The sequence below is a fragment of the Nesoenas mayeri genome (genome assembly GCF_963082525.1).
Source record: "Nesoenas mayeri genome assembly, chromosome: 17".
Taxonomy (NCBI): Eukaryota; Metazoa; Chordata; class Aves; order Columbiformes; family Columbidae; genus Nesoenas; species Nesoenas mayeri.
Window position 1 is genome coordinate 3,654,608 of NC_137565.1, and position 24,118 is coordinate 3,678,725.

The 24,118-nt window shown below is 39.8% G+C and overlaps 2 protein-coding genes across 3 annotated transcripts in view; both read right to left on the reverse strand.

Moving 5' to 3' along the window:
* DNAH10 (dynein axonemal heavy chain 10) overlaps window positions 1–6,935 on the reverse strand; it is a gene marked incomplete at both ends in the record, with an annotated part of 50,742 nt that extends 43,807 nt beyond the window's left edge. Inside the window, 9 exons of the mRNA XM_080355622.1 lie at window positions 576–770; window positions 1,203–1,401; window positions 1,873–2,063; window positions 2,622–2,852; window positions 3,123–3,280; window positions 3,826–3,957; window positions 5,139–5,244; window positions 5,421–5,527; window positions 6,698–6,935. Coding sequence (XP_080211748.1) covers window positions 576–770; window positions 1,203–1,401; window positions 1,873–2,063; window positions 2,622–2,852; window positions 3,123–3,280; window positions 3,826–3,957; window positions 5,139–5,244; window positions 5,421–5,527; window positions 6,698–6,935 — 1,557 coding nt within the window. The remainder of the gene's footprint in view (window positions 1–575; window positions 771–1,202; window positions 1,402–1,872; window positions 2,064–2,621; window positions 2,853–3,122; window positions 3,281–3,825; window positions 3,958–5,138; window positions 5,245–5,420; window positions 5,528–6,697) is intronic.
* A 379-nt stretch (window positions 6,936–7,314) lies between these two features.
* On the reverse strand, window positions 7,315–24,118 carry ATP6V0A2 (ATPase H+ transporting V0 subunit a2). Of its 2 annotated transcripts, XM_080355239.1 has the most exons (20): window positions 23,877–24,118; window positions 22,583–22,661; window positions 21,125–21,222; window positions 20,181–20,318; window positions 19,563–19,663; window positions 18,734–18,860; window positions 17,967–18,049; window positions 17,499–17,592; window positions 16,958–17,170; window positions 16,258–16,408; window positions 15,342–15,481; window positions 14,554–14,711; window positions 12,898–12,985; window positions 12,477–12,595; window positions 11,941–12,151; window positions 11,269–11,388; window positions 10,916–11,035; window positions 10,085–10,202; window positions 9,450–9,621; window positions 7,315–8,530 (listed from the first exon to the last, which is right to left on the reverse strand). In XM_080355239.1, the coding sequence occupies exons 1-20, from the start codon at window positions 23,991–23,993 to the stop codon at window positions 8,428–8,430; spliced, it is 2,550 nt and encodes an 849-aa protein (XP_080211365.1). In that variant the 5' UTR covers window positions 23,994–24,118; the 3' UTR covers window positions 7,315–8,427. The 2 variants fall into 2 exon arrangements, with proteins under 2 accessions (XP_080211365.1, XP_080211366.1); XM_080355240.1 differs by lacking the exon at window positions 7,315–8,530 and having other exon boundaries at window positions 9,484–9,621; window positions 10,085–10,144.

Genomic DNA, 24,118 nt, shown 5'->3' on the forward strand with positions numbered 1-24,118 from the left:
AGAGATTCATCTTGCAAAACCAAGAAAGGAAGGCAAAATGAAAACACTTTTTTGTAATAGTGTTCAAGCATATTTTTACTATTCTTTGCATTATAAATTACTAACAAGCTGATGGCTTTCCAGTATGCTGCAAGAAATCAATGTGCATTAATGTGTCTGCTGGGCAGCCATATAAACCACAAAAAACATTTTAATAATCTGGACCTTGTGGGTGTTCTTAGCTGAGGTGTGAAGGACTGAAGCCAGAAAAGGAAGTTTTACTGCTTTGTAGGACATGATTGAATCATGTCGGCACACGAATCAGGGAGGTCATACGTAGCATCTGTTCATGCTGTAGCAATTCTGCCAATGAACAAAAAGTGTCCTTCACCACTTTCAAGATAAAGTGAAACTATAAACAAAACCAACTTGGAAACAGAAAACCATTTTCACATTTTCATTTACATATTTATTCATATATTATTTTGTTTACTTTGCAAACTTAGATTTTCTTTAAATTAAAATGTTAATATTCTAGAAGTAATTTGTAGACAGGAAGTTAATGGGGGGGTGGGATCACAATATGAGGTACTTACTGAAACTTCTTCTTTAAATACTTCCGTAACTGATTTCCAGTCACGAGCACTTTCGATGTTAAAAGGGTCAAAAGTCAGTTGTTCCATGGGACTAACTAGTCCATTTACTGCTCTCGTTAGATCATTAATACGCATTGGATCCCCTGTGATCGCTGTCAGTTCTGAACCGAATAGATTGTAAAACTCTTCAATGACCTGTTAATTCAGAGGAACATAACAGAAAGCTTTATTTTCAATGTGGTTCTTCTCTGCCATTTAACACATCTTTCTGATATTATTTCCTTTAAAAAATAAAAACAGCTCAGAGAATGATCAACTCGTGCTGTGATTTATATTTTGTGTATTTTTATACAAGATATTAAAAAGCTTTATGGAAAAAACAACACTCTACAGGCCCAACACTTCAGCTGTTAAAACAGATAATACTCAGTTATTACTCCTTTTTATTCTACTTTTCACATACACAGTTTTTATATACACAGTCTACAATATCTGACCATTGACAGACTAATATTTCTAATTACTCTGACTTAAATTAGCCTAAACATAGCATCTCTCCATTCATATGTTATTCTGCAACTGATATACTGATCACACAATGCCTTTAGTTATTGTCTATATTACTACCTGCAAAATATCATACAGATCTTGACAGACTGAAGTCATATAATCTGTTTTTTCAAATAAACGTTTTCGGTCAAATTCCCAGTGTTGCTCTCTTCCCGATGCTTCAATTTGGGCACGAACAGCAAAATAACATTTCCTCCATTCTTCGAGAGTAGTTTTGGCGTCTACTATTTTCACTTTTGCAGCAGCTCTATCTTCTCTATTAATCAAATCAAAACAGTTAAGATACTATCAATAGAAAGACTATAGATAGAAAATTATATCTCAAATTAACATACCCTGGTTTAGCAGCTTCTAATTGTAGAAGATCTGGGCAAAACTTATAACTGTGAGGCCTTAATTTTCAATGTGACTGATTTTGAAATGAGATATTATTTCAGGACTGATTTTGATTATATTTATGCTACATTTTTACCACTATAATTCTATTGAGTTTATTGATTTATGCCCTTTCAAAACAACACAGGACAAGCACCTCTTTCTTCAGGGCTGATTCAGTAACTGATGCAAATTACAAAATGAATTGCCTTTTAATTTACCTTCTAATACAACTTCAGACAGTGAAAAATGCAGAAACCTATTTGATGCAAGTGTTATCTACTGTATTTCCTGTAAAACAAGCAAAGCTTTTACTAAATAAAGCTTAGCTAAAGAAGAATCCAGTACTTACTTAAACAGCGTGCGTAAATCCACAGCTTTGCTCACTCTTGCTGCAATTTGCCATGCAATCCGTTCCATGAGGGGTACCATCCTTTCATCCTTGTTGTAATGCCGAGAGATAATCCATATCATCCTCAGGGCACTCATCAGGGAAGGAATTGTATCCAAGACAACATGCAGCTCAGTGCCATATGTTAAACTCTGTTAAAGGTATTATAAATACTGTGAATAAGATGACATGGCAATATACGTATACCTATTCAATAAACTAATATTTATTCTATAGATACATGAAGTTAAGTCTGTGACATTACTAGGCTCTGTCTCATTAATATTCTCTCTTCTGTAAAAGGTGCCCCAAGACTGGTTTTGGCTCGACTCCTTATTTGGATGTTTGGATGATCTTCAATAAAACTTAAAAATTGAGACATCAGCTGTAATCAGTGATAGAAGCTACCTCAAAAACGGGACTAGAGAAACCTTTGTTTTCCCCAATTCAGCTACGCTATCAAATTCTCCCAAGGCTGTGATTTACAAACCAAGCCATTCACAGCTCTGGGTTTCTGCTTTCAAATATTAGAACAACTGTAGCTCAAACAAAATAAGCAAGCCTTTTCTTAAATTAAATAGAAAAAGCTAGAGTATATCTTTATTGCTAATAAAAAGTAAAAAATAAAAAACAGGTGATTATATCAACAGCAAAACTAAACTTAGGTAACTACAGTTTAAACTTCACAAAGTTCTCTTAAGGATACGTACCTTCAAATGGCGTTCAAGAGTCGAAAGAAACATAGTGTTATCTAGAGCTTCCACATTATGTTTCCTGAGATCACTCAAGACCGTCTGTAAATCTCCAATATAGTCAGATTCAGCTTCCTGTAGTATTTCCAAGACTTTTTGCACATCTGGAAGCTTTGTCTGTTCAGTAAGAGCACTTAAAGCATAATTTCTTTCACGCCAGAGATCAATTTCTGCAAGTGGACCATTACCCTACAAATAATGTGGAATAAAATCAAAAACCAGTCATAAGTTTTCTAAAAATCACTGCAGCTTTTAGTATTTCATGGCGATCTTTAGAAGACTACAGAAAACAAAAGTGCCTTAGTTTTCCATAGTTATTACTAACCAAGCCTATGCTGCACCCCAGCCAGCAGTCTGCCGGAGACAGACAGAACGCTGCAGCCTCCTCCCCCAGACACGTCTGCTTAGACCCGAGCAGCCCCAGCAGCCAGCCCCAGCTGGTACTATAGGCAACATTACCTGTGGAACCTTTTTCAGTTCTTCTGCTAGAGCTGTGGATATTAATTTCTGCCAAGTCATCGCGCAATATTCCAGAGCTTCAACCACTTCTGGAACTGTGGCAAGAACAGTCACTTCTCCATCTAGATTTACAGTTGGCATCTCCAGTTTAACATCTCCTATTGGAAGGAAAGGCACAGAGAATTAACTGTACTGTTCCATCGGCACTGGTGAGGTAAAACACTGAAATGGCTCGTGCCTCCATCCTGGTAGCTGCTTGAGGACAGGTAACACAACACCTGCTCCACCTGCTTGAGAATATGGCAAAAGAACACCCAGTTGCTTCACAGTTAACATAATGCAAAGAAAGATATATTCCTAACAATACATTAAAAGCTCCCAGCTTTCAAGCCTCACCCCAGTCTCTAACCATCAAGAATTGGCCTGACTGCCCTGAACACGGGTAAGCGATGAGGCATGTTGACACTCTCTCCTGCCCTTACTCCAGACTGTTTGAAAGACTATCACCATTTCTCCATACTATCTGCTATGCTTCAGGGCAGTAAAAATACTTCCAGTACTGGCACAGAGAAACTTTAATCAGGTCTGGATTTTCTTCAGAAACTGTATGTAGTTGTTATTCTATATAAAACCATTCCTAGGTGAAGCTCTTTCTACAGTCAGGTACTCTGAACAGCAGTGCTGGCACAGGCAGAACACTCACCTTCAGCTGGTCGTGCAGACTGCTGAGGCTCATTCCCCATCTGATTATCACCACATTCCACAGGTTGTTCTTTCTCTTCTACAAGCTCAGTCTTGGGTAAATTCCCATTTTCAGAATCTGTGTCATCACTATCTAGATGGACAGAAGTTTCCTCAGTCTGCTGCTGACTATATGAGACGGCTGGTGAAAACACCTATAAATCAAACAGGTACCATAGATTAGATAGTCCATATCAAAAAAGAAAACAGTAAAAGTCAGCTTACTAGCAATTCACTTAAACATTGGATATGTTGTTCTAAAATTTAAGTGCATTTCCTTCCATTTCACCTCTTTAGCATCATTCTCTCTACCTCAAGTCCTGCAGGGAATAGCTCCAGCTTGCTTTTACAACAGTCTGTCTGCACAAAAATAAAGGTTATCTCATGTCACACTCTGAAATGTTTCTCATACAGGGCCAGGCAATGAAATAATTCCAGTCTCCACATCTTTACAAAAAATTGGGAAATATCAAGTAAGGATTAACAAAAACTTCATTTGGCATATGAAGTTCACTCACTAAATATTAGTATTTCTTATGCATAGTCCATATGATCAGCAGAATACTAAATAGGCAGACCGCTCACAGAAACACTCAAGACTCCATATATAACACATTCACCTGTGAGATGGCATTCTTTAGCATCGGAAGAGTATCATCAGTCAGCGGACCAAACTTTATCAGTTTAGGAAGAATCTCATTAGCTTCAGTCAGGTCCTTAGGTTCAGTAACTCTTTCTAAACAGCATACAAACAATTAAAATAAATCTAGTTATTTGATACAGAAAGCAGAGTCCTTTCTATAAAAAGTTAAAACTGCAATAAAACAAATTGTGTTTGTAATAAATGAGCTTTGATGTAAGTCACTTTCAAAACTTGTCCTGGTTTTAAGAGTGTAGATTTTTTTTAGAAAGGGCAGAAAAATACTTGAATGTCATCATCTGACTCAAAGTCTTTACAATCCAGCCTTATAGTTAGGAAATGGTTTTCTGTTCAAACAAAACAGTGGCCTTGATTTGAACTCCTGTTCTACAGACAGACCAGGAAAATCTTGCACAGAACTGCCATAAAATGACCTAATACATTATCATGTTATTTTTTTTCTCAAATGTCCTGTTTCTAGAAAAACTGAGAGAAATTCTGAGTACTTGTACCCAGCTAGTGAAGTTGTATGTGCACTATCCTGAATCCCAGTCACTATCACCTTTTCTCAATGTGAAGTAGTGTTTAATGCAAAGACTGAAAACACTGAGCCTGCAGTTATGCAGGGCACATACCTTTGGCATCTCTGAGAAAATATACAGTAAAATCTGACACAAATTCTTCAGGAATTTCATCAAGAGCCACATAGAAACACACTTTGTCAGCTTTCTGTTCTTGTAGCTGAAACAGAAAATAAAAAGGAATTATGAATATTACTGGTTGCTGCCACGTTTCTTAACAGTAGAGAAAATGAGTACTTGCTCTGCGCTGTACCGCCTTAATGTGCCTACCAGTTTTACTGAAACATTTGCATCTTCATATCCACAAAAGAGCAGAGAGAAACACAACAGACTTACCTGCGGTGTGTGTTCCATACTGTCAGCTGTAACCGTTTCCTCCACTTTACTCAATTCAGACCCACTAGGGAGAGTTGATCCATGACCTGACACACTCTGGGTCATCCCTAAGAAAGAAGAACAGAATATAACTCAGTTAAAGAGCAAGTATTCCATGCATGTAAGATAGATCCTTCCAATCTCCTTCTCAAACTAAATAACTAAGCGTTTTCTCCCACCTTCAGCATCACCTTTCAACAAGCAGCCATCCACACTTGGTGTTAATCATACATTTGCCCACAGGACAGTACTATTGCTGAAGAACTGAATCAAAATAAGCAAGTGACTATGCTGCAGCCCACAGGTAACTGGTGTTTTCTTTTTCTTTTTTCAATTTCTTGTGAAAGGCTTCTCTGCAATATTGTGGTTAAAGTACTGAACCACCACTTTTATCCTCAATAAACTACATCAGAATAAAGAGAAGAGCTTGCAACTCTTAAGACCAGGGGAATTAATTCATTCCTACTAAAAGGAACGTGTTAATTATATTTATTTTAATAAAATTAACCTCTAAAAAAAGCGAAATTATAAAGCCAGTAAAAGATGTCACAGACAAAGACTGGATGGAAGGTCTGTGGGTTGATTTTGTTCATCCCAGTCAGTCTATTTCTTTCCATCTGTTTGGAAAAGATGAAAAGAGCCAAACTAGAATAGGTTTCTTTCAGAGGAACATCCTGAGGTAGAGCTTCTTGAGAAAACATTACTTAGCCACACTGTTCACAAAATCAGACCTGCTTTCTGGGGAAAAGCAGCAGTTGATGTTACAGATAGTGACGGATCTGCTGAACAGAGCCACATTAGCCAGGCTCATTTAGCCCCCATGGAGCATGGACCGCAACAATTACACTTCAGCCACTCAAACTTCCTTCCAGCACCGCAGAGGAACCTGTTGCAGTGAAATGCTCAGAAAATACCTTATCTGGGCCTTTCTCCAGCTGCTTATCTGCACACTCATCAGCATCACCTGTGTCTGCACACACACAAAACGGCTGGAAAGCCATTGTATCAATAACCATTTGCAGTGGGGATGGCACAAATCCCACCGGGGCACAACCAGAGAGGAGAAAGGTCGTGAAAATGGGTGGGATAAAAGGGGTTCAGGAGGACTGGACACAGCACAGGGGATGGAGAGGCTGGGAACGGTGTAAGGACGGGAGTAACGGGGCAAAGACTCAAGAGATGGGACAGAGGGAAACGGGGAGCTGGGAAGGGGGCTGGCGGTGCCCAGGGGGGCTCACCCGCTGCCTTCTCGCCGTCTTCTCCGCGCCGCTCGGCCCGCAGCAGCAGCAGCGCCGTGTTCGCCTCACTCTCCGTGTCCCCGTCCGGGGCGCCGCGCTCCAAAAAGCGCAGCACAGCCCGTGCCCCCTCGCCATGGCCGCGCTGCAGCAGCTCCTCGAAAGGCGCCGGATCGGTCAGCCCCAGGGCGGCGAGCACCCTGTCCCGCAACCACCGCACCCGCACATCGTCCAGGCTCATGGCGGCAGCCGCCGAGCATCGACCCGACGCCTCCCGGTGGCCACGGCAACGACCCGGGGAGGAGCGATCGCCACCGCCCGCCCGTTCGCCTCAGGAGGTCGGCGCGCGCACAACGGCCACCTCGCGGGCAACGGCCGCCTCGCGGGCAACGGCCGCCCGCGCGCCGCCCTCACGTGCGGTTTTACCTCAGGAGGGGCGGGAAACGCGGGGGACGGGGACGGGCTGCCCCGTGGAGGGTTCGCGGGGGACGGGGACGGGCTGCCCCGTGGAGGGTTCACGGGGGACGGGGACGGGCTGCCCCGTGGAGGGTTCGCGGGGGACGGGATCCGCAGTCCGTGTCCAGCCTCGCCAGGTGTAGGGAAAGGGCTACGCAGAAACGTGAGGGCCCGAGCAGCGCAAACGAGGTTTTATTCGGAATTCGTATGAAACAAGTGCAAAATTTAACTTCTGCTGTTCCTATGGCACAGATGTTAAAACGTGGTAATATCCCCCCTTTTCACACCAATACAAAAATAATACAAAACTACCCCTTTCCACACATTCAGTATAAACTTTGGTTGAACGACATCAAATAAGTTACACTCCAATTATGTCCTTACAGCCAAACAAACAGGGATCAAGACCAATTCTCCATTCCCTGTGCAAAAGTTACTCCAAGGAGTAAAAACTCTGCGTAGGATCACATTGTAAAAATAGAACCTGGGATTAAAATTCCTTGTAGGCAGTTTGATTCTTTTATTTGAGTCCTCAACCAGACAGTGCAAGACTTTTTCTGAGGCTTTTACCCATCAAGGTCACTGCACACAAATCACTGCAAAACAGCAGGTAAAGCTCCTCGCCACAAGGAAATAAGAGGGTGGATAGTTCCAGTCTTCCATAAAATTAGATATCACTCTGGCATCTGAAAAATTGAAGTAGTAACTTTGGGCAGAACTCAGAATAAACAGGTAATTTCAGTGCGGTTTTCACTGTGGCCAAAAGGAGCAGGTTGCATTGCTGTGTATAAAATAATCCTTCTGGAATAGATACTGAAAACATACATTGTTTCTGTTGCATTGCTCAGTTGTTCCCAAAGTGTGTGAGATGGTAGCTTGCTTAAGTATGTGATTAGTAAGGAATGTTTAATATGATTAAAAGTCATTTAGATAACTTAAAAGTAACTCTATTCAACAAAATAAACAGCCTCAGCAAAAAAAAAAAAATGCCTACACTGGTTTTAGAACAAGCAGTAACAACTTTTTTTTTAAGAATAGAATTAATGTACAACATTAGTTTATCAAGAAAAATGTACATTTTATATCTATATACTTTACAAGATGCTCCAGATCTGCTATGTATCTCTATGGGAGGTATATATTACAGAATTATTTGGCTGCATTATAAGGCAATCAGTGAAAACCACTTTGTCCTACAAGAAACCATTCACAGGTGAGATGCAATCACATGATTATTTTGCAGACAATTCAAAACATCTCTGCTGACAGCAGCCAAACTATGCCATATCATCTTTATTAAAATGTAAAGAAATGTGCTTAAAAGAGAAAGGCGTAAACTTGTATCCTCCACCGGAGTAGAATTTGTTCTGAAATTCCACCCTGAAACGAGACAAAAATAACAGGATCTGTAAATTAATCCAAAACAACCGGTTGTCAAGGGATAGAACTGTGCAACATGGGAGGCTGAACAAACCAAAACCTAATCCTGTCACACTTTCTGTGCAACTATTTACCCTGCCCAGCACAGTACGATGCATATCTCGTGTTTCTCAAGAGGCCCAAACACGTTACATTGTGCTCTGATGGCTCATTTCTCACTTCTGTCTTACTAATTTATTTTCCAGTTAGTTGCAGTTAATTGTTTTGCAAATATATTATACCATGAGGACAATACTCTGTAGGGCATATAGCTTTGCCTCACGTTTATATACTGCATATATACACTGCCTTTTCTTACACTGTAGATTTCATCAGGTTTCAAACTAAATATTCTCTGAATCCACGCCAATGTGCGGAATTCATGATGTTAAGACTAAGAAAGGATTAAAATACTTAAGGGTTGGCAGCCCCGCCTAAGCAAAAGTTTTGTTCACTAATATAAACTGTTCTGTTGAACCAGATAAATGAAATAGACTGGAGCCATTCAGTGACAGAACCAGACTGACATTAAAAATACTTACCATATTACTAATACTTTAGAGTATGAAAAGCTGCAATAATATAAATCAAATGTATTCACACTTTGCACCAAAATCAACTCCGAATGTGATAGAGGTTAACAGACATCATAAGCCAATATAATATTTGAATTTACTGAAACTATTCCAGAGGAACAATCACATTCAACTAACAAGGCATTTATTTAATATGATTAGATAAATCTATTATGGTAGCATTAGGTTGTTGAATCTTACACTCTTCTTTTTAATAAGGCGTGTAATAATTTGACATAAAAATTCCTTTTAAACAAGCCAATATATGCTGAAGCAGCATAAAGAAAACAAGAGTTAAAACTTACCAGTGAAGTCGTATGGCATGGAGAAAAGCAGAAAGCCCCTCCATGACCAAAAGAATAAAAACTGTTAGCACAGCAAAAAAGGCCAGAACAGGGACCAGCAGTACGACACCGTACGTTGTGTCCACACGAAGACCCACTCTCATCACCATTTGCCACAGAACTTCTGATAGCTCTATTAATAAACAAAAAGAATTGTTCATAATCAACTCCCTCACACAAAGCTATTTGCTCTCGCCCCCAACAATACTTAAATGTACATCTCAATTTCAAAATAATCTACCGAGGCCAACATTTTACACCATGACACTAAGACTTTAGCAAGTGCCTAAATACCTTCCAAACTGGTCAATCCATGGAAAATAGGAAATTGTGCCTTGAGTGCTGATACACTATAATGTGATGTAACACTGCTCAGATAACCAGTGTCTTTACAATACAAAGCAATCAATGAAGAAAACTACAAGATTCCAAACAATAAAATCACAATTTTAGTTTGGGGGGCTTTCCATAGATAATTAGTTTATATATAGGGATTTTTTTTCATTAAGGAAAAGATAATTGCATCATAATATCACTTCAAGAGGCCAGCCCCCTCTAACCAGCATTACAAATTGAGACAGAACCAAAACACTTACGTGCATGAGCAAGACTTAATGCCCAGAGTCTCAGATATGAGGCTGTATTAGAAATACATCCTAGACAGTATTCAATGGTGTGAATTGCTTGATTCATAAAAACATCTGCAAAATTAAACTAAAATATAAAAACACATTTGTATCCATTTAAACAACGTAGTACAGCATGAGAGAGCAAAAACATTCATCTGCAAATCTTAATATACGTGGAAGAAAACTTTGATTAAAGGTTAATTACACCGATTTCATACCAAGTAAAAAAAAATCTGCTGTGTTTAAGACCCTTATTGCGGAGATGACATTAGAAAATACCAGATGCTATAGTTTGCGCAAAGTAACCAGCAGCAACAGCTGCGGACCAGGAATGCCGCCCATCTCCCAACCCCCAGTAGTAATAATCCTCATCACGAGATGTGATTTGCAGACATGAAAAGACTTTTGTCTGAATGAAAAGCCAAGATTTATGAACAGGAAGCTGGGCAGTCATGCTCTTGCCTTAATTTTAAGAATCCATAAAACCATACAAACCGCAGGACTTTTATCTCACTCTTTAAGACAACCTATAGTTTTAGATGCAGTCCATAGATGCAAATAAAGCCCTCTTCCTGTTCTCCACTACACATAGATTGTGTTTTACTGTAGCAACCTGAATATACCAAGCAATAACAAAATATAGCAACAAATCAGTAAATTGTATTCAGGCATCAAGGTAAAGGCCTAGCTGATTTTCTTGAAAACTTGCAGGGACTCAGTGTACAGATTATCGTCTTGATTTTTCACTTTAACTTGCTTTTAGGGACATACAAAGTAGAGATGAAGTAAAACCATTACCTCCTCTCCATCCCCCTCTCTCTGCCCACTGTCCGCGTGACTGCTTCCTTCTTCTGCATCGTGACATCTCAGCAGAGAAAGTTCTTCTTCACTTTCTTTTCGAACTAGCTTGTAGCCACTCTACAAAATTGAAACATACCACGTCTTCAAGTGGACTGCCAGTGTCATTTTTAAAACTGATTTCAAGTAGTCACAGGCAAAGGTAAGAAGAGAGCTAGAGGAACAGAGCGCTATTATGTGTTACAGTCAAAAAGTTTTGAAGTTGAGTGGAAATATCTAGTAAAGACATTATATGCAATACAACACCAGCTGAATTCTTCTATACTGCAGAAATCGTGTCTCTCAATACTCACCCTGTACATTCTGATGCCTCGGCGGCCACTGTGCAACCAATACAAATACAGTGGTTTACCAAGAAGCATTACAGGAACAGAAAGAAAAGCAATACTGAGTAAAAACCTCTGTAGAGCAACCTGTTTGGGGGTAAAGAAAGAAAATGAGATTAGATCACAAAATCAGAAGTAGGAAAAGCCTTCTCATTTTCCTTTGAGGGCCTGCTTAAGCAGAAGAAAAATACAACTGATTTCCGTGGGCATCTACTCCAAATGGAACATGCACCCAAGTTTTTTACTTAATCAGTCCCTCAAATTGGGTTACAGACATGCAGCATCTTCACATTCTTACTAAACTCAGTATCAGTAATGCCTTAATCTTCTAGACTAAGTTTAGTAACATTATTTACAGCACATAGAAAAGCATCAAAACTACAGGCATGAGACTGTTGCCTAGCCTTCATTTGAACCTGTGAGACTTCGTTCTAGAAAGAGATGTTTTCACAAGTCACTACATAAAATCTTACAACAAATAAAAGAGTAAATATATTATTTAGTCATAATGTTTATTCAATTTCCCCTTAGTCCGATACATTCCCCTTCCTAGGGGAACACTCAGCCTTTCATGACTGGTAAAGTGTTACCTGCACAGGGAACACAGGATCTTGGGAAGTTTGGAAAAACATTACTAACCTGTCCGGTGTAGAAAACCTCCGTCTCACCACCAGTAAAGAGGAACATGTTAATAAACTGGATCAGAATACTAGGAGCAGATGTAGAGTCCTCTGCGGAGTACGCTAACCATTTATAGAAGATCAGAAACACCAGGTAGCCAAAGATGCACATCATGAATAAAAGTTCAGGAAGAAAAACCAAATAAATATTATACTTCTTCTTGAAATGCCTAAAAGAGAAAAATGGGGGAAAAAAGGAAAATAAGTTTCACAAACAAAGATCAATGGAAATCAAGGCCATAAGAGGCATCTTTCTCTATTCAGCAACAAGTGAAATAAAATCTTAATCGATGTCTTCAGTTTTTTTAGCATAATACTGATCCATCATCTTATTTATGTGAAGGAAAACCTCTCTGTTACTGTCTTAAGAAAATTTTCGTGATTACTATTATTCTGTTTTAAAAAATTGTTCCAAGTTTCTCTTAACCATATTAACGGCCATAATTCAAGACTTCACAAAAACTATAATGTTAGTATTTATCTTCTTGTACTTACAAGTGGTTAAATACCCCCAATACAACTCCAAACGTCATGTGAGTCACTCCAAAAATCACAGACATTTTCATTTTGAAAGAATTTAAAAAGCTGAGCCGGTTGCTTGCCAAATTCCAGATCTGGAGAAGATAAAACAAAACCAGCATCAAACAACAGTGTAACAGAAGGAATAAACCCATATATTTTCCCTGCTGGAGACCTAAATACTACCTCAAACTGGCATCAGAACTGAAACCTGAGTTTTGTGAAAACAGTCAAATATTTCTTTGACTTTGTTAAGGGAAAAGCTCTTTATGAATGAAGGATGCAAGCAAAAATGTATTTTTTCCCCGATAGTAAAATTCATCTTCCTAATACACCAAAATCTAATTTACAAATGACTAATCATCACAAATGGATAATTCAAAAGAATAAAACTAACCGGATCAATTCCGAAGGGATAAGCTCTGTTGTATACACCAGTAACATTTGGATCCAGTGTTAAAAAATTATTATTCATATCCTCAGGACTGCAGAGAAAGAAAAACACAATCAGATTTGACACTGTTTAACCACAGTGACAACATACACCTTCGGTTCTGCAGGACACTACTCCTGCTTTCCTTTATATGACCAGCTCACCCAGGCGGACTGTAACAGAATAAAAGCATTTCCAAGCACAAAGGGCCTGACTAATAAAATCAATAGCAAAAGGGAAAAAAAATATCTCTAGAAACTCACAATCTGGTCTTAATTTGCACTAACCGCCTTTGAAAGGAAAGCTTCTGGATTTTATTTCTCATTTCCCCAGAATGGAAGGTTTCATTTTAAAAGCTCATATTTTGTTTCTCTATAAAATTCACTAACAAACACTCCAAGAAAAACGTATAGATCTTTTCCCTTTTGCATTTGGATCAGTTTCCACTGTAACTTCCTATAGTTTTTACTTAACATAGCACTCCCAACCTGCTCACATTTTAACCAAAGTCAAGGGGGTTTGACTCAACCATTTCAAGCCCCTTCCTGGTTTTGAGGCAAAACAAGATGCTGTGAACATGAGTATCTCAGCCCTTCGGTATTTAAAACAATGAGGTCTTCCTCTTAGTGAAAAACGTTTGACAATTCACATAGCCTACATTTTATTTTCACTCTCAAGAAAAGTTGTGCAGAGACTAATGATTGCCAGGTAATTCATTTATTTCATTAATTGTTAACTTCTTACAGTAGGTGGCAATGCTGCCTGGCTGTTCATTCCACAAGCATGACCTAGGGCAATTTTCTCCCAAACTAGCCTTCTGGTTTCTACTCCTCTCCTGGAGACTATAGTAACTGGAGACAAACTAAAACCATAAAGACAAACCACGACACAGGCAGCGCATTTTTCATGAATAAAAAGGACACACAAGACAAAGTCCTAGTGCCTTCTGTTAGGACTTTGCAATGCTACTGTAGACTCCAGCCATTCCTAACACCTTTGTGAGACCAAAAAAAAGATGAAAACACATCTAAGAAGGTTTAGAGACGGCCTAAGCCCTAGAAACATCACCGTGTAAAATCAGGTGCAAGTTCTTACTACTAATAAAAAGATACTATCATGCCAGGTGCAGTTTTCAATCAGTAAAAGTTACCAGCTAGCATATAACGTCAGGGTATTGCAAGAGAATTTGTTCCAGAAGACCGATTGTCATCTATTCCAAATGATATATTCTAGAAAATGTTCCAGGTGACTGAGGACACATCGATCTAGGGAAGCAACTCTAATAAATATAAGATTAACCTGACAGATTGACTGAATTAAATACAATCAAATTCTAATAGTGATTTTGCAAGAAATTATGTTCTCTGTGGATTTCCTAATTTAAGGTAACGAGGACTTTTTTGGTTTAACATAACTATTACTGCCTGTTCTATTCTAAGAATAGATGTATGACTTAGCCCTCAGTGCAGTAGCACTTGCTACCTTAACTAGATTTTGCTAGATTTCGCTACATTTACTTACTAATGTCAATTAAAGGATGGTTAAAATGGGTGAGCAGAAGGGTTAAACTGTTGCAGGAAGCACATTTGGGGTTTAATGGTATAGCAGAGACGCGCTTACCGCCAAGCCTTCTGTTCAAACATCGCTGAAACGTTCCATCCAGAACCAAATATATTTAACGACTTTGAAAAACAGTCATTATAGATCAATCCAGTGTATACAGAAAACAGACCCATTAATAAAATAACGTATCGGCCTTCAAATAACATCTTCATTATCTGTAAGTATTGGAAAAGCAGAAAAAATAGAGAACATCATCATCTGCTAAGTGAGCAATTGTTATCTAGACATTTTGTTATCTAGATAATTGTTATCTAGGATTTTGCTTTAAGCACGTTAAATACAATTTACAAATGTCAGTTACCAAATGGTAACTAATCCCATGATTTATTTTCAACAAGTTAACATGTTTGCAGCCATTCTTAGTTAAATGTAATTCTAATGCGTTCCAATCCCATAGTATGAAAAAATTAGTTAAGTTAAATATATTTCAAACTACAACTCTTTTTCAGAAACAATAAAAGAAGATGGAATTTGAAAAATACTTTCCTCCTGATGTCAGTCACTAATGACATCCTGTAAAACACATCCCTTCGTGGCCCTAGCAGAAGGAAAACAAGCCCATTCCAACTGTATTATTTCTACCCTTTCAAAAAAAATGAGTAGTTTGTTAAGATATCACATTAATCTCGAGGAATATGGCAACTTTAAACACAGAAAAACCTGAAACAAAGGAAAAAAAGCAGTCTAATACACATGCAATAAACAGGACTTTTCAGAAACACGGTAACTAGTCAGTTGAAATGATCTTGCTGGATGGGGAGTAAATGATTTGTAATTCCTTTTACCTCATCTTGTGATCTTTGCAATCTCGGGTGGTTTTCATACAGTATTGTCAGGAGTGCAAAGATGAACATCAGCAGACCATGCCCAAAGTCTCCAAACATAACCGCAAACAAGAAGGGAAAAGTGATGATGGTGTAGAGAGCTGAAATGGCAATTGAACAGATTTCAGGCACACCGCACAATAGATGTTGTTGTTATCTGAATTATGCCTAAGCGACTCAACTACTTGAACCACTCACACAATTTTCAGCTTTATGTTTCAAAGACATTTTGCCCCCTGCTAATAGACTTGCCACCCACACTATAAATTTAACTTAAAGCTTGCATGTGTATATCCCTTAGCAATGACAACTCCGCAGCTGAGCATTAGCTGACAATTCTGTGGATAATAATATGAGGCCAGGAAATAAAACCCAAACAAGCAGTTCTTCCTCCATGGCTATTTTAGCTCTGCACTATAACGTATGTTCTCCTGTACAGCATAACATAGCGTAGCTGCAAAAATACATAAAGACATTAAACTAACTGAGCTATACAACAAGCTGGAGTTTTTCAAGTGATGAGCTCCACACCTCAGTGAGATCAACAGCCATTACCAAAGTTTTCTTTCCGCTCCCCCAAATATCTCACCCAAGGTAAAATTTATATTACCAAACATCATACAGCTATTATCAGCATCTTATTATCAGCATGCTAAAATAATTCAGCAAAATCAAATCCCATTTTACTGGTTTGCTGCTTGGAGCACCATTTGTACTTTTGATGAGCTATTGACATTTTAAAACAGCTACTAATTAGCAGTATGGTCGTCATCATTTGGCCTTTATTAGCAGCCAGTTCAGCAAGGTCTTTAAACATGTAACAAGGCAAAGCAGCAACGACAGCACAGCTCCCAGTTCACATTTCAGAAGGACCAACCTGGGTTCACTTCTCCATAGTTTCCAACTCCATAAGCATCAACAATGCTCTGGAACCCTGAGGTGAATTTATTGGTACGTATCAAAGTTGGAGGAGGTTGCGTTGTTGGGATGGTATTCATGAAGGAAGAAATCGTAGCTCCGCTCTTCCTCTAATTACAGACAGAAAGAAGACAGATTTGTATAAGAACTCAGTTGATACTTAATCTAATCAAAGGAAAACATTTTCTGTCTCAGTTTCCCTGATCCTGAAATTCAGCCCCAAGTGTAACATTTTTCCCTTGGTGCCTTCTCAAAAATTTTACATTAATCTGTTCCCCTAAAAACACTCATTATGCACAGTGTTCTAATCCTGACTTTATATGAAATACCAAATGAGAATCACCAGTCTATTATAAAAAAATAAAAGACTTGTTACTAAAAATTCCCTCTGGTAAAACAAAAAGATGGAGTCGCGCTCAACATAACTAACACAAGGGAATCAGCACCCTCTAAATAACATCATGCGCTCAGTCAGACTTGAGTTCAACAGAAGTTCTTATCAAGAAACAAACACACAAACCCCACACAACCAAACCCAACATGACAGAGAGACACAGAGCTGCCTGTGCCTGCTTTTAGCCTATTTTAAATTATTATTTTCTTCTTCTGTATAGTTAGTTCAAGATTAAGGTTTTACGCTGAGTATTCAGCTGACTTACGGAACCTTCCTCCAAGGCATGGCGCAAATTCTGCAGATCAGCCACCGGACACCAAACCTCAGCGATTAAACATTTATTGGTGACATCAAAACTGCACAGGTTGAGTACATGATAAATGGCTTTCATCTTCTTCACTTGGATAACCCACGTATAGATGGATTCAGATGCTTTACACAAGACTTGGCGTAAGTAATCCTCGGTTTTATGCAGCACCTTTGTCCAAGAAAATAACACAAAGATTTCATTCAAAATGCAAGAGTGGTTGTGTTAACTGCAGTAAGAGCACACAGTATGTGTTCAGTGTTGGATCATATTTTCTGGAGGGCACACTAACTGCTGCTTAGAACAGAAGGAAATGCCAAATGCCCTGAAGTTTAATAGCTACATGTAGCAGAAGACCAGGGGCATCACGAACAGTCACATTCAATCCAAAGCTGCATGTATTTTCAAAACACATTCATGTTTTTAACGCTGTGATTCGTCAAATGATTTCCTACGAAAATAACTCCAGCAAAGGGAATACGGTTTAATATTTACTCACAATACGGAGATCCTGAATACGAACGTTTAGTCCTTCGACAACTGCCCTGCGCTCCTCCGTGGTATTGGGATAGGGATACACATGACAGTGATAGCTACAGAAAACCAGAAACTGCGGTTAAATAACCAAACTAAACGAAAACAAACACCCAACCCCACGCCCCGGACAATCTGCAACACACTATTAAATAACCACGGAACAGATTGAACTGAGAGTCGGTACTTTGCCTGTACTTCATAAGGACTGCGGCTAAAATGACTCACACGCTTATTTGTATGTTGCATAATTATAAAGCGAGATGCAACGTTGGGGGAGGAACAAATTGAACTTCAAAAACCTCGCCTAAACATCAACACTTATAAGGAAGGTGAGCAGGGAGAAAACTTACAAGAAAATAACCCAGGTATAAAGAAATTATACATATATATATATGTATATATATATATATATAAAAGTTTTCCTTCTTACCAATCACAAATCTTCTTAACTTTCTGGCCAATTTGTTCACCCCAATAGGACACCAAAAAAACAAACCATTTTGTGGTTTCACCCTAAAAAACAAACAGAGATGATGATGTTTGTTTCTAACAAACAACTCCATTGTCATGTAATTAGAGAGCAAAATAACAAATCTGAATAATTAGAAAAATTAGAAAAAGGCCCGACAGGGTCTGTAGCACTAACCTTCCACCATTAATAGTAACAATAAAAAGTCTTAAAAAAATAAAATGTTACAGATTAGAATCTAAGCAAAATTTTCAAGTGACAGATCAGGCAGCCGTAATTGCCCATTTACAAGTTCATTTTACAAGTTCAGAGAAAAAAATCATAGAAGACCAACTGTGCTCCTGAGACTTTTTTCCTGAACTACTGAACGAGTAAATAAAATGCCTATTAAAAGGTAATGCACCGTACAGACCTAGTTAATAAATATCCAAGCAGCCATTTATGCCACGTATTTCGATCAACGGAGCCAATCGTAAAGTCACTGCTATTCCACAGTGAATTTCTGCACTCATCAAGCTGAACTGTGATAAATTAATAGACATACCTATAGTTACGGTGGCACCAAGATCTCTAATTGTAAGGTCTTACATGTTCTAATACCTTAAAATAGTTTTCCCTCCAAAGGCACCAGGAAATAATTTACATTCAGAGCAGACCTGAGCAGCAATTCTTCCAAATCTTATGCAAAGTACAAGCAAAATAAATGGATAGTTCAAATGTTTACTCACTGTGTCTGGATCTTCCAGACATTCGTCCAACTCTGCGTATGTAAGAATAGTGTATCCTTTGCAGGCTCTCCACAGCATTTTTTCAAATGCTTCCACTTTTGTTATGTGAACTAACCCAGATATGAAGCTATGGGGAAAAAGAAATATTTGAAAAATAAGCTAAAATCCACAAGAAAAATTAAAAACTCAGAGTACATCATCACTCAGCATCACAGAGTCTCAATAATTTCACACGTGCCATCTCTAGAGAAGGAAAAGTCACCCTAAACAGGACGCAACCGGTATATAATAGAGACACAATTTCTATTTGGAAAACAGACTGTAGGCCTCAGCACGTGACCAGAATTATATCTGATGTAATTGCTTTATGTGATAGTACAGTTCTCCATTTGTTCTTTATAAGATACTCTCTCATAATGGTGTTGTGGAGAGCAGTATCCATGCATCGTTCTAAAGGCGAGTAGGCAATACCATTAATAATGTCACATTTCCAACTGACACTACCACATGATTAAAAAACTGTGTGTTTATCCTAGAAAAACGGAGTCTGAAGGGTAGAGGAACGCACTGATTTAGAGCATCTAGAGATTTATCTTAACACACGTACATGGTTTGACAACGGCTTTGTGACAGTTTTGTGGAGCTGTCCCCTACTTGTCTCTTCAAATAATCCAATTTCGTTACAAAGGTACATTTAGGTCAAACTCCTACCCTGTCTAAAACTGTTTGGCTCATCTGAAATCACCAGACTCACACTACGTCTCATCTTTTAAGAAAATAGCCCGTTATTTACAGCAGTTTTGAAATAGCACAGGTGGACTGAACCTACCCCAGCTTGGCGCCCAGTCTGTGCATACAGTTGTAATCCACTAACGGCTCATTTTCCACAGACGGAAATTCTTCATAGTTTGCATGTAAATGAGATTCATACTAGCAAATGAAAGAAAGATCATTCATAGCTTTCAGAAAAAAAAAAAAAACCAACTTTTTAATTTATTATTCTAAATAAAAGAAGGTAATTAAGTAAATTATTTCAATAAAAATATACAACTCTTTCCTGTTTTCAATTCAGACAACAGAAAGATCTTGGGATCTCAAGCACACCGCTCAGTGTTGCAAAGTCGACACAGAAAACTTCTTAGCACAATTTATGCATCAAAATAACACAAACACTCCCTCATTCTCAGTTGGCATCAGCAGGAACATTCAAACGATCCAACAGAGAAATCACAAAGCTCCTCTCAGTTCAGGGCTGCACTTTGCTCTGTGTATGAACACAGCCTAGCACAAGAGGCTGCCACCCGGGTTCTTTAAGTAATGAGCGCAAATAGTAACGAACAATGTACAGTGCTGGAAAGCTCGGCACCGAGTCAGGCACTTCACTAGAACTGCTGCCAGTCTGCAACAAAAACACCACACGACCCTCGCCGAACAACGTGGGCAGTACCTCAGACGTCCTCCTGACAAATCTTTGCGTGACCTCCAACATGCACGTGTATTCTGTCAGTTCGAGCAGGTTTCTCCTCAGCTTTTCTTTGTTTTTAGTTACTTCCCTCAATTCTGTCTCCAGTTTCTGCAACTGTTCCTAAGATATGGAGAAACAATAATAGAATCCATTATACTGTTTTGGAAGTCAAGGGAGGAAGAATCTTAAGCACATGTTAATTTGCTGCAATTATGGGAGTTTCCCAATTTCTTAATTAACTTCAGCTCCATAGGTTTTATTCCTCAGTCTGCTTTGTCCTGAGTACACATGATCCTCCACTGGCATCTATTAAGTCTGTTGTTCTGACCCTAATTTGTGTTCGAGCTGAGTAATGCACACTCGAAATCAGAGCATCAGATAGTACAGGGTGCAAGACACTTATCTCTTCTATGAATAGAATTACAGCAAAACAGAATGTCATTTAAAATTATATCTGCATTTTACAAGCTTCTAATGTAACATCAGCAAAAGCATTCAGAGAAAACAGCACCATGTTTCGCTACGCAGCCAGCACAGGAACCTGCAGAGCCTAGGGACAACACACCCTGGAAATGCTGGATGCATGAAAAGAGCCTTAGGGAAGTCCCAAAGCAATAAATGAGGTTGAAAGGTTCCATCTACAGAAAATGATTTGCCGGAAACAGTGTCATATATGCCAGTCCATCAAACAGATGACTACAAACCCCGTGAGTTAGCTTTGACCCTTTCACGGGAATTTTGTGCCAATATCAAATCCTCACTGGCAGGAAAACAAACCAACCAACCTAGACAGAAAGAAAAGCAAATGCTTCCACCCCTCCTCCCACACCCCTGTAACTCCAGTCATAAGATAACAAATAATTAAGTTTGAATGAAAGTTCTAAGATCCAGAGCTACACTTCTGGCATCTGTTGTGTGGAAGTTACCTGGATTTCTAGAATGTGCTTCATCAAGGGGGCAGGAGGAGCAACGTCTCCTTCAGGAAGTGGAATATCCGCCTTTTTAATTTCTTGAACTAAATAGCCTGGAGTGAGAAGAAAAACAGAATCAGAAAGGAAATGGTATTTCCTCACAGTTTCTAGAATGCTGCACAGTTGACCTTTGGCTGTAACTGACGGTGCTGATCACGCTGCAGCACCAGGCCCGATCCATTTTATTCATTTATTTTAGCAACAACACACACACTAGAGTCTTCAAAAAAGAGGGGCTAGGAGTAAACACACAGAGCATTTTTGTGTAGGAAGTTTGAGAGTGAGCTCTCTTCAGAGCTCTCTGACTGAAATTTTCCAACCACAAGTACTTTTTAAGCAGCTTTTAACATTTCCTATCAGCTCTTTGCTGCTGCAAGATCCGGCCTTCTGCTCATCGTGCCATCTGCCAAAAACTGACATTCACGGACTCATGTTTGGAATCAGAAGAGTTCAAACAAGGCAGTTTAAACCACCTTGACAACAAATGCAACTCACGCTGGGCAGGGAGATTGCCAAAATAGCTGCTGGGATGGTTTGGCATGACCAGCACATGCCTCTGATGAGAGATTTCAATAAAAGAGCCTTTCAACAGTCACTTTTCCTCGGGATACATTTAAGGAATCCATATCTGGGTTGCAATGCTCTGCATACCCTCTTCTATTTGTTAACTACCATGTGAATACAATTATTAATAACGAGATATTTTTGAGGGTTCTTGGAAATTCAACAGTATTGAGTTACATAACATGAAAAACATAGTCAGGGAAATATCCAGAGTAAAGTCTCCATTTTCCTAACAGTTGATACTGAAATGCTCTCAACTATTTACCAGCAACACCTTAGCAACTCTTCTTCACTTGTAAGCTTAAAAGAACCCCAAGCTATGCTCAGCACATACATGTTGTAGCGTAAGTAAATTTTACAGCTCACAAACCCAAGAACCAGGGATCGGGGGTAGAACAAAGGACAGGCTGCCCAGGGAGGTTGTGGAGTCTCTGTGTTCAAAATCCCACCAGGCAGAGTCCTGACAAGCGGCTCCACCTGCCCCTGCCTGAGCTGCAGCTTGACCAGATCTCAAGAGGTCCCTTCCAACCCAAACAATCCTGTGATCCACTCCAGACCGAGGCACCACATAACACAAACTAAGGAATATATCTGTATGTTCTAACTAAATTCAGTGCTACGGTCATCTCCAGCTCCTAAAATCTGCATAAAGACTCTACATATATGAGCACATACATGTGGGGTTTTTCATACAAGTGGATGTTTTGCAGGTTTCTACAGCAATCAGATCATACAAGCCTGGGAAGATTAAAGAACCTGCAGCTGAAACCTTTGCTGCAGTTCCACTCTATCAATGAAGCTTTATCAATGCCACAGATGAGAAAGGGCAGACACGAAAATAAAGCTCACCAAGTATTCTTTCCATTTCTTCACACTTCTTCACTTCATTCACAAATTTTCTCTGAAATACACTTACATTTGGGTTGAGCTGAAGGAGAAGGACAAAATGCTTATTAGGTACTTGAAACAGCAACTAGCCCTGAAAAAGCACAGCTATTGCTGTGGCTTCACGGAGCCAATTTTACATGTATTCTGTGTGCACTATTCCTATATATGCCTATATTTTCAGCTAGAACGGTACGAAAATCTATGATGATGAAAAAGTCCTCAAACAGCAAAGTTTTAACAAAGTAGAATTATCAACGCCCTTCACTAGCTTTCCTCAAGTAACAAAATCACCAGATCCACTAGAGAAACCATTCCTGATCTTATTTCTACAGTTTAAAAATACCACGTAACAACTTCAAATTAGCAAACAAACCTTTCTACAAGCAAATTTTTGTGATGTGTTTCCACAGAATATATTTGAAATGTTAAGTTTTGAAAGACACCTGGAATGGCACTAGTATGTTAAACATAACATCCATGTCATGATTCTTATTTGTCTATTCTTGTTTGTAATGATTTAGATTTGTCTCCTCCTACCTGCCATTTTTACCAACTAGCTGTTAATTTAAGTTCTTCCAGCTTTCCTTGCAAAGATTTTGTAACCTACATATCTGAAGAATACTTGGAAGAAATTCCAAAGTCTCCATCAGCAAATGAAGATCATATAATTACAATGAGACAACGCAGAAACAAGGTTAATTATTACCCTCCCCAACTTTATGTTAGTCAGGCCTGTAGATCCTCCAAAGCAAATTTCTTCTCCAGGAACAGATGTTTTACAAACCAACTGTCTGTGATGCTAAAGAAATAAACCCACAGAGCAGCTGTTTGTAGGGGTCTCTCCATGGGGCGGACAGATCTCAAGGCACTGTGGCCTTGGGTGGGGGACGGGCTCTCCAACGGGATCCTACTGCCAAAAAACCCCAAGTTTATGCTACTTCTGTGAGGAAGTGTCACCCCAAACCTCCCTCCCTGGAGTCTCAGGGGGGCTGGGGCTCCACTCTGACTTTCCACCACTCAACCCTGCGCTCAGCGAACGCGATATAGAGATTATTGGCACATCTGCCAGTCAGAGCCGGGACAGACGGGTGAGAAGCGGCTCTGGCGCCTTCTACATCGCACCATCGGAAGGAACCCTACACCTGCCCGGCGGCAACTGCTCCGCCCGGCTCGGCCTTCCCCGTGTCCCCTCTGACCTCCCTCCGTTCTCCCGGAAAACCCCGCCAGGCGCCCGGGCCCCGCGGCCGCTACTCACGTCTCGGAACTCGGCCAGGCCACGCTCGCCCACCTCGCTGAGGCACTCGTAGGCCGAGCCGCTCTGGAGGAAGAGCTGCGCCAGGCACATCGGCTCACCGCGGAACAGCGAGCCCATGGCGGGCCGGGGCGGGGCGGGGGGGCTCAGCGAGGCGGGCGGCGGGGCGGCGCGGCGCAGGGTCCGGCGGGAGCCCGCGGATCGGCCGCCATGGCGGAGCGGCCCAGCCCGCCGCCGGCAGCACG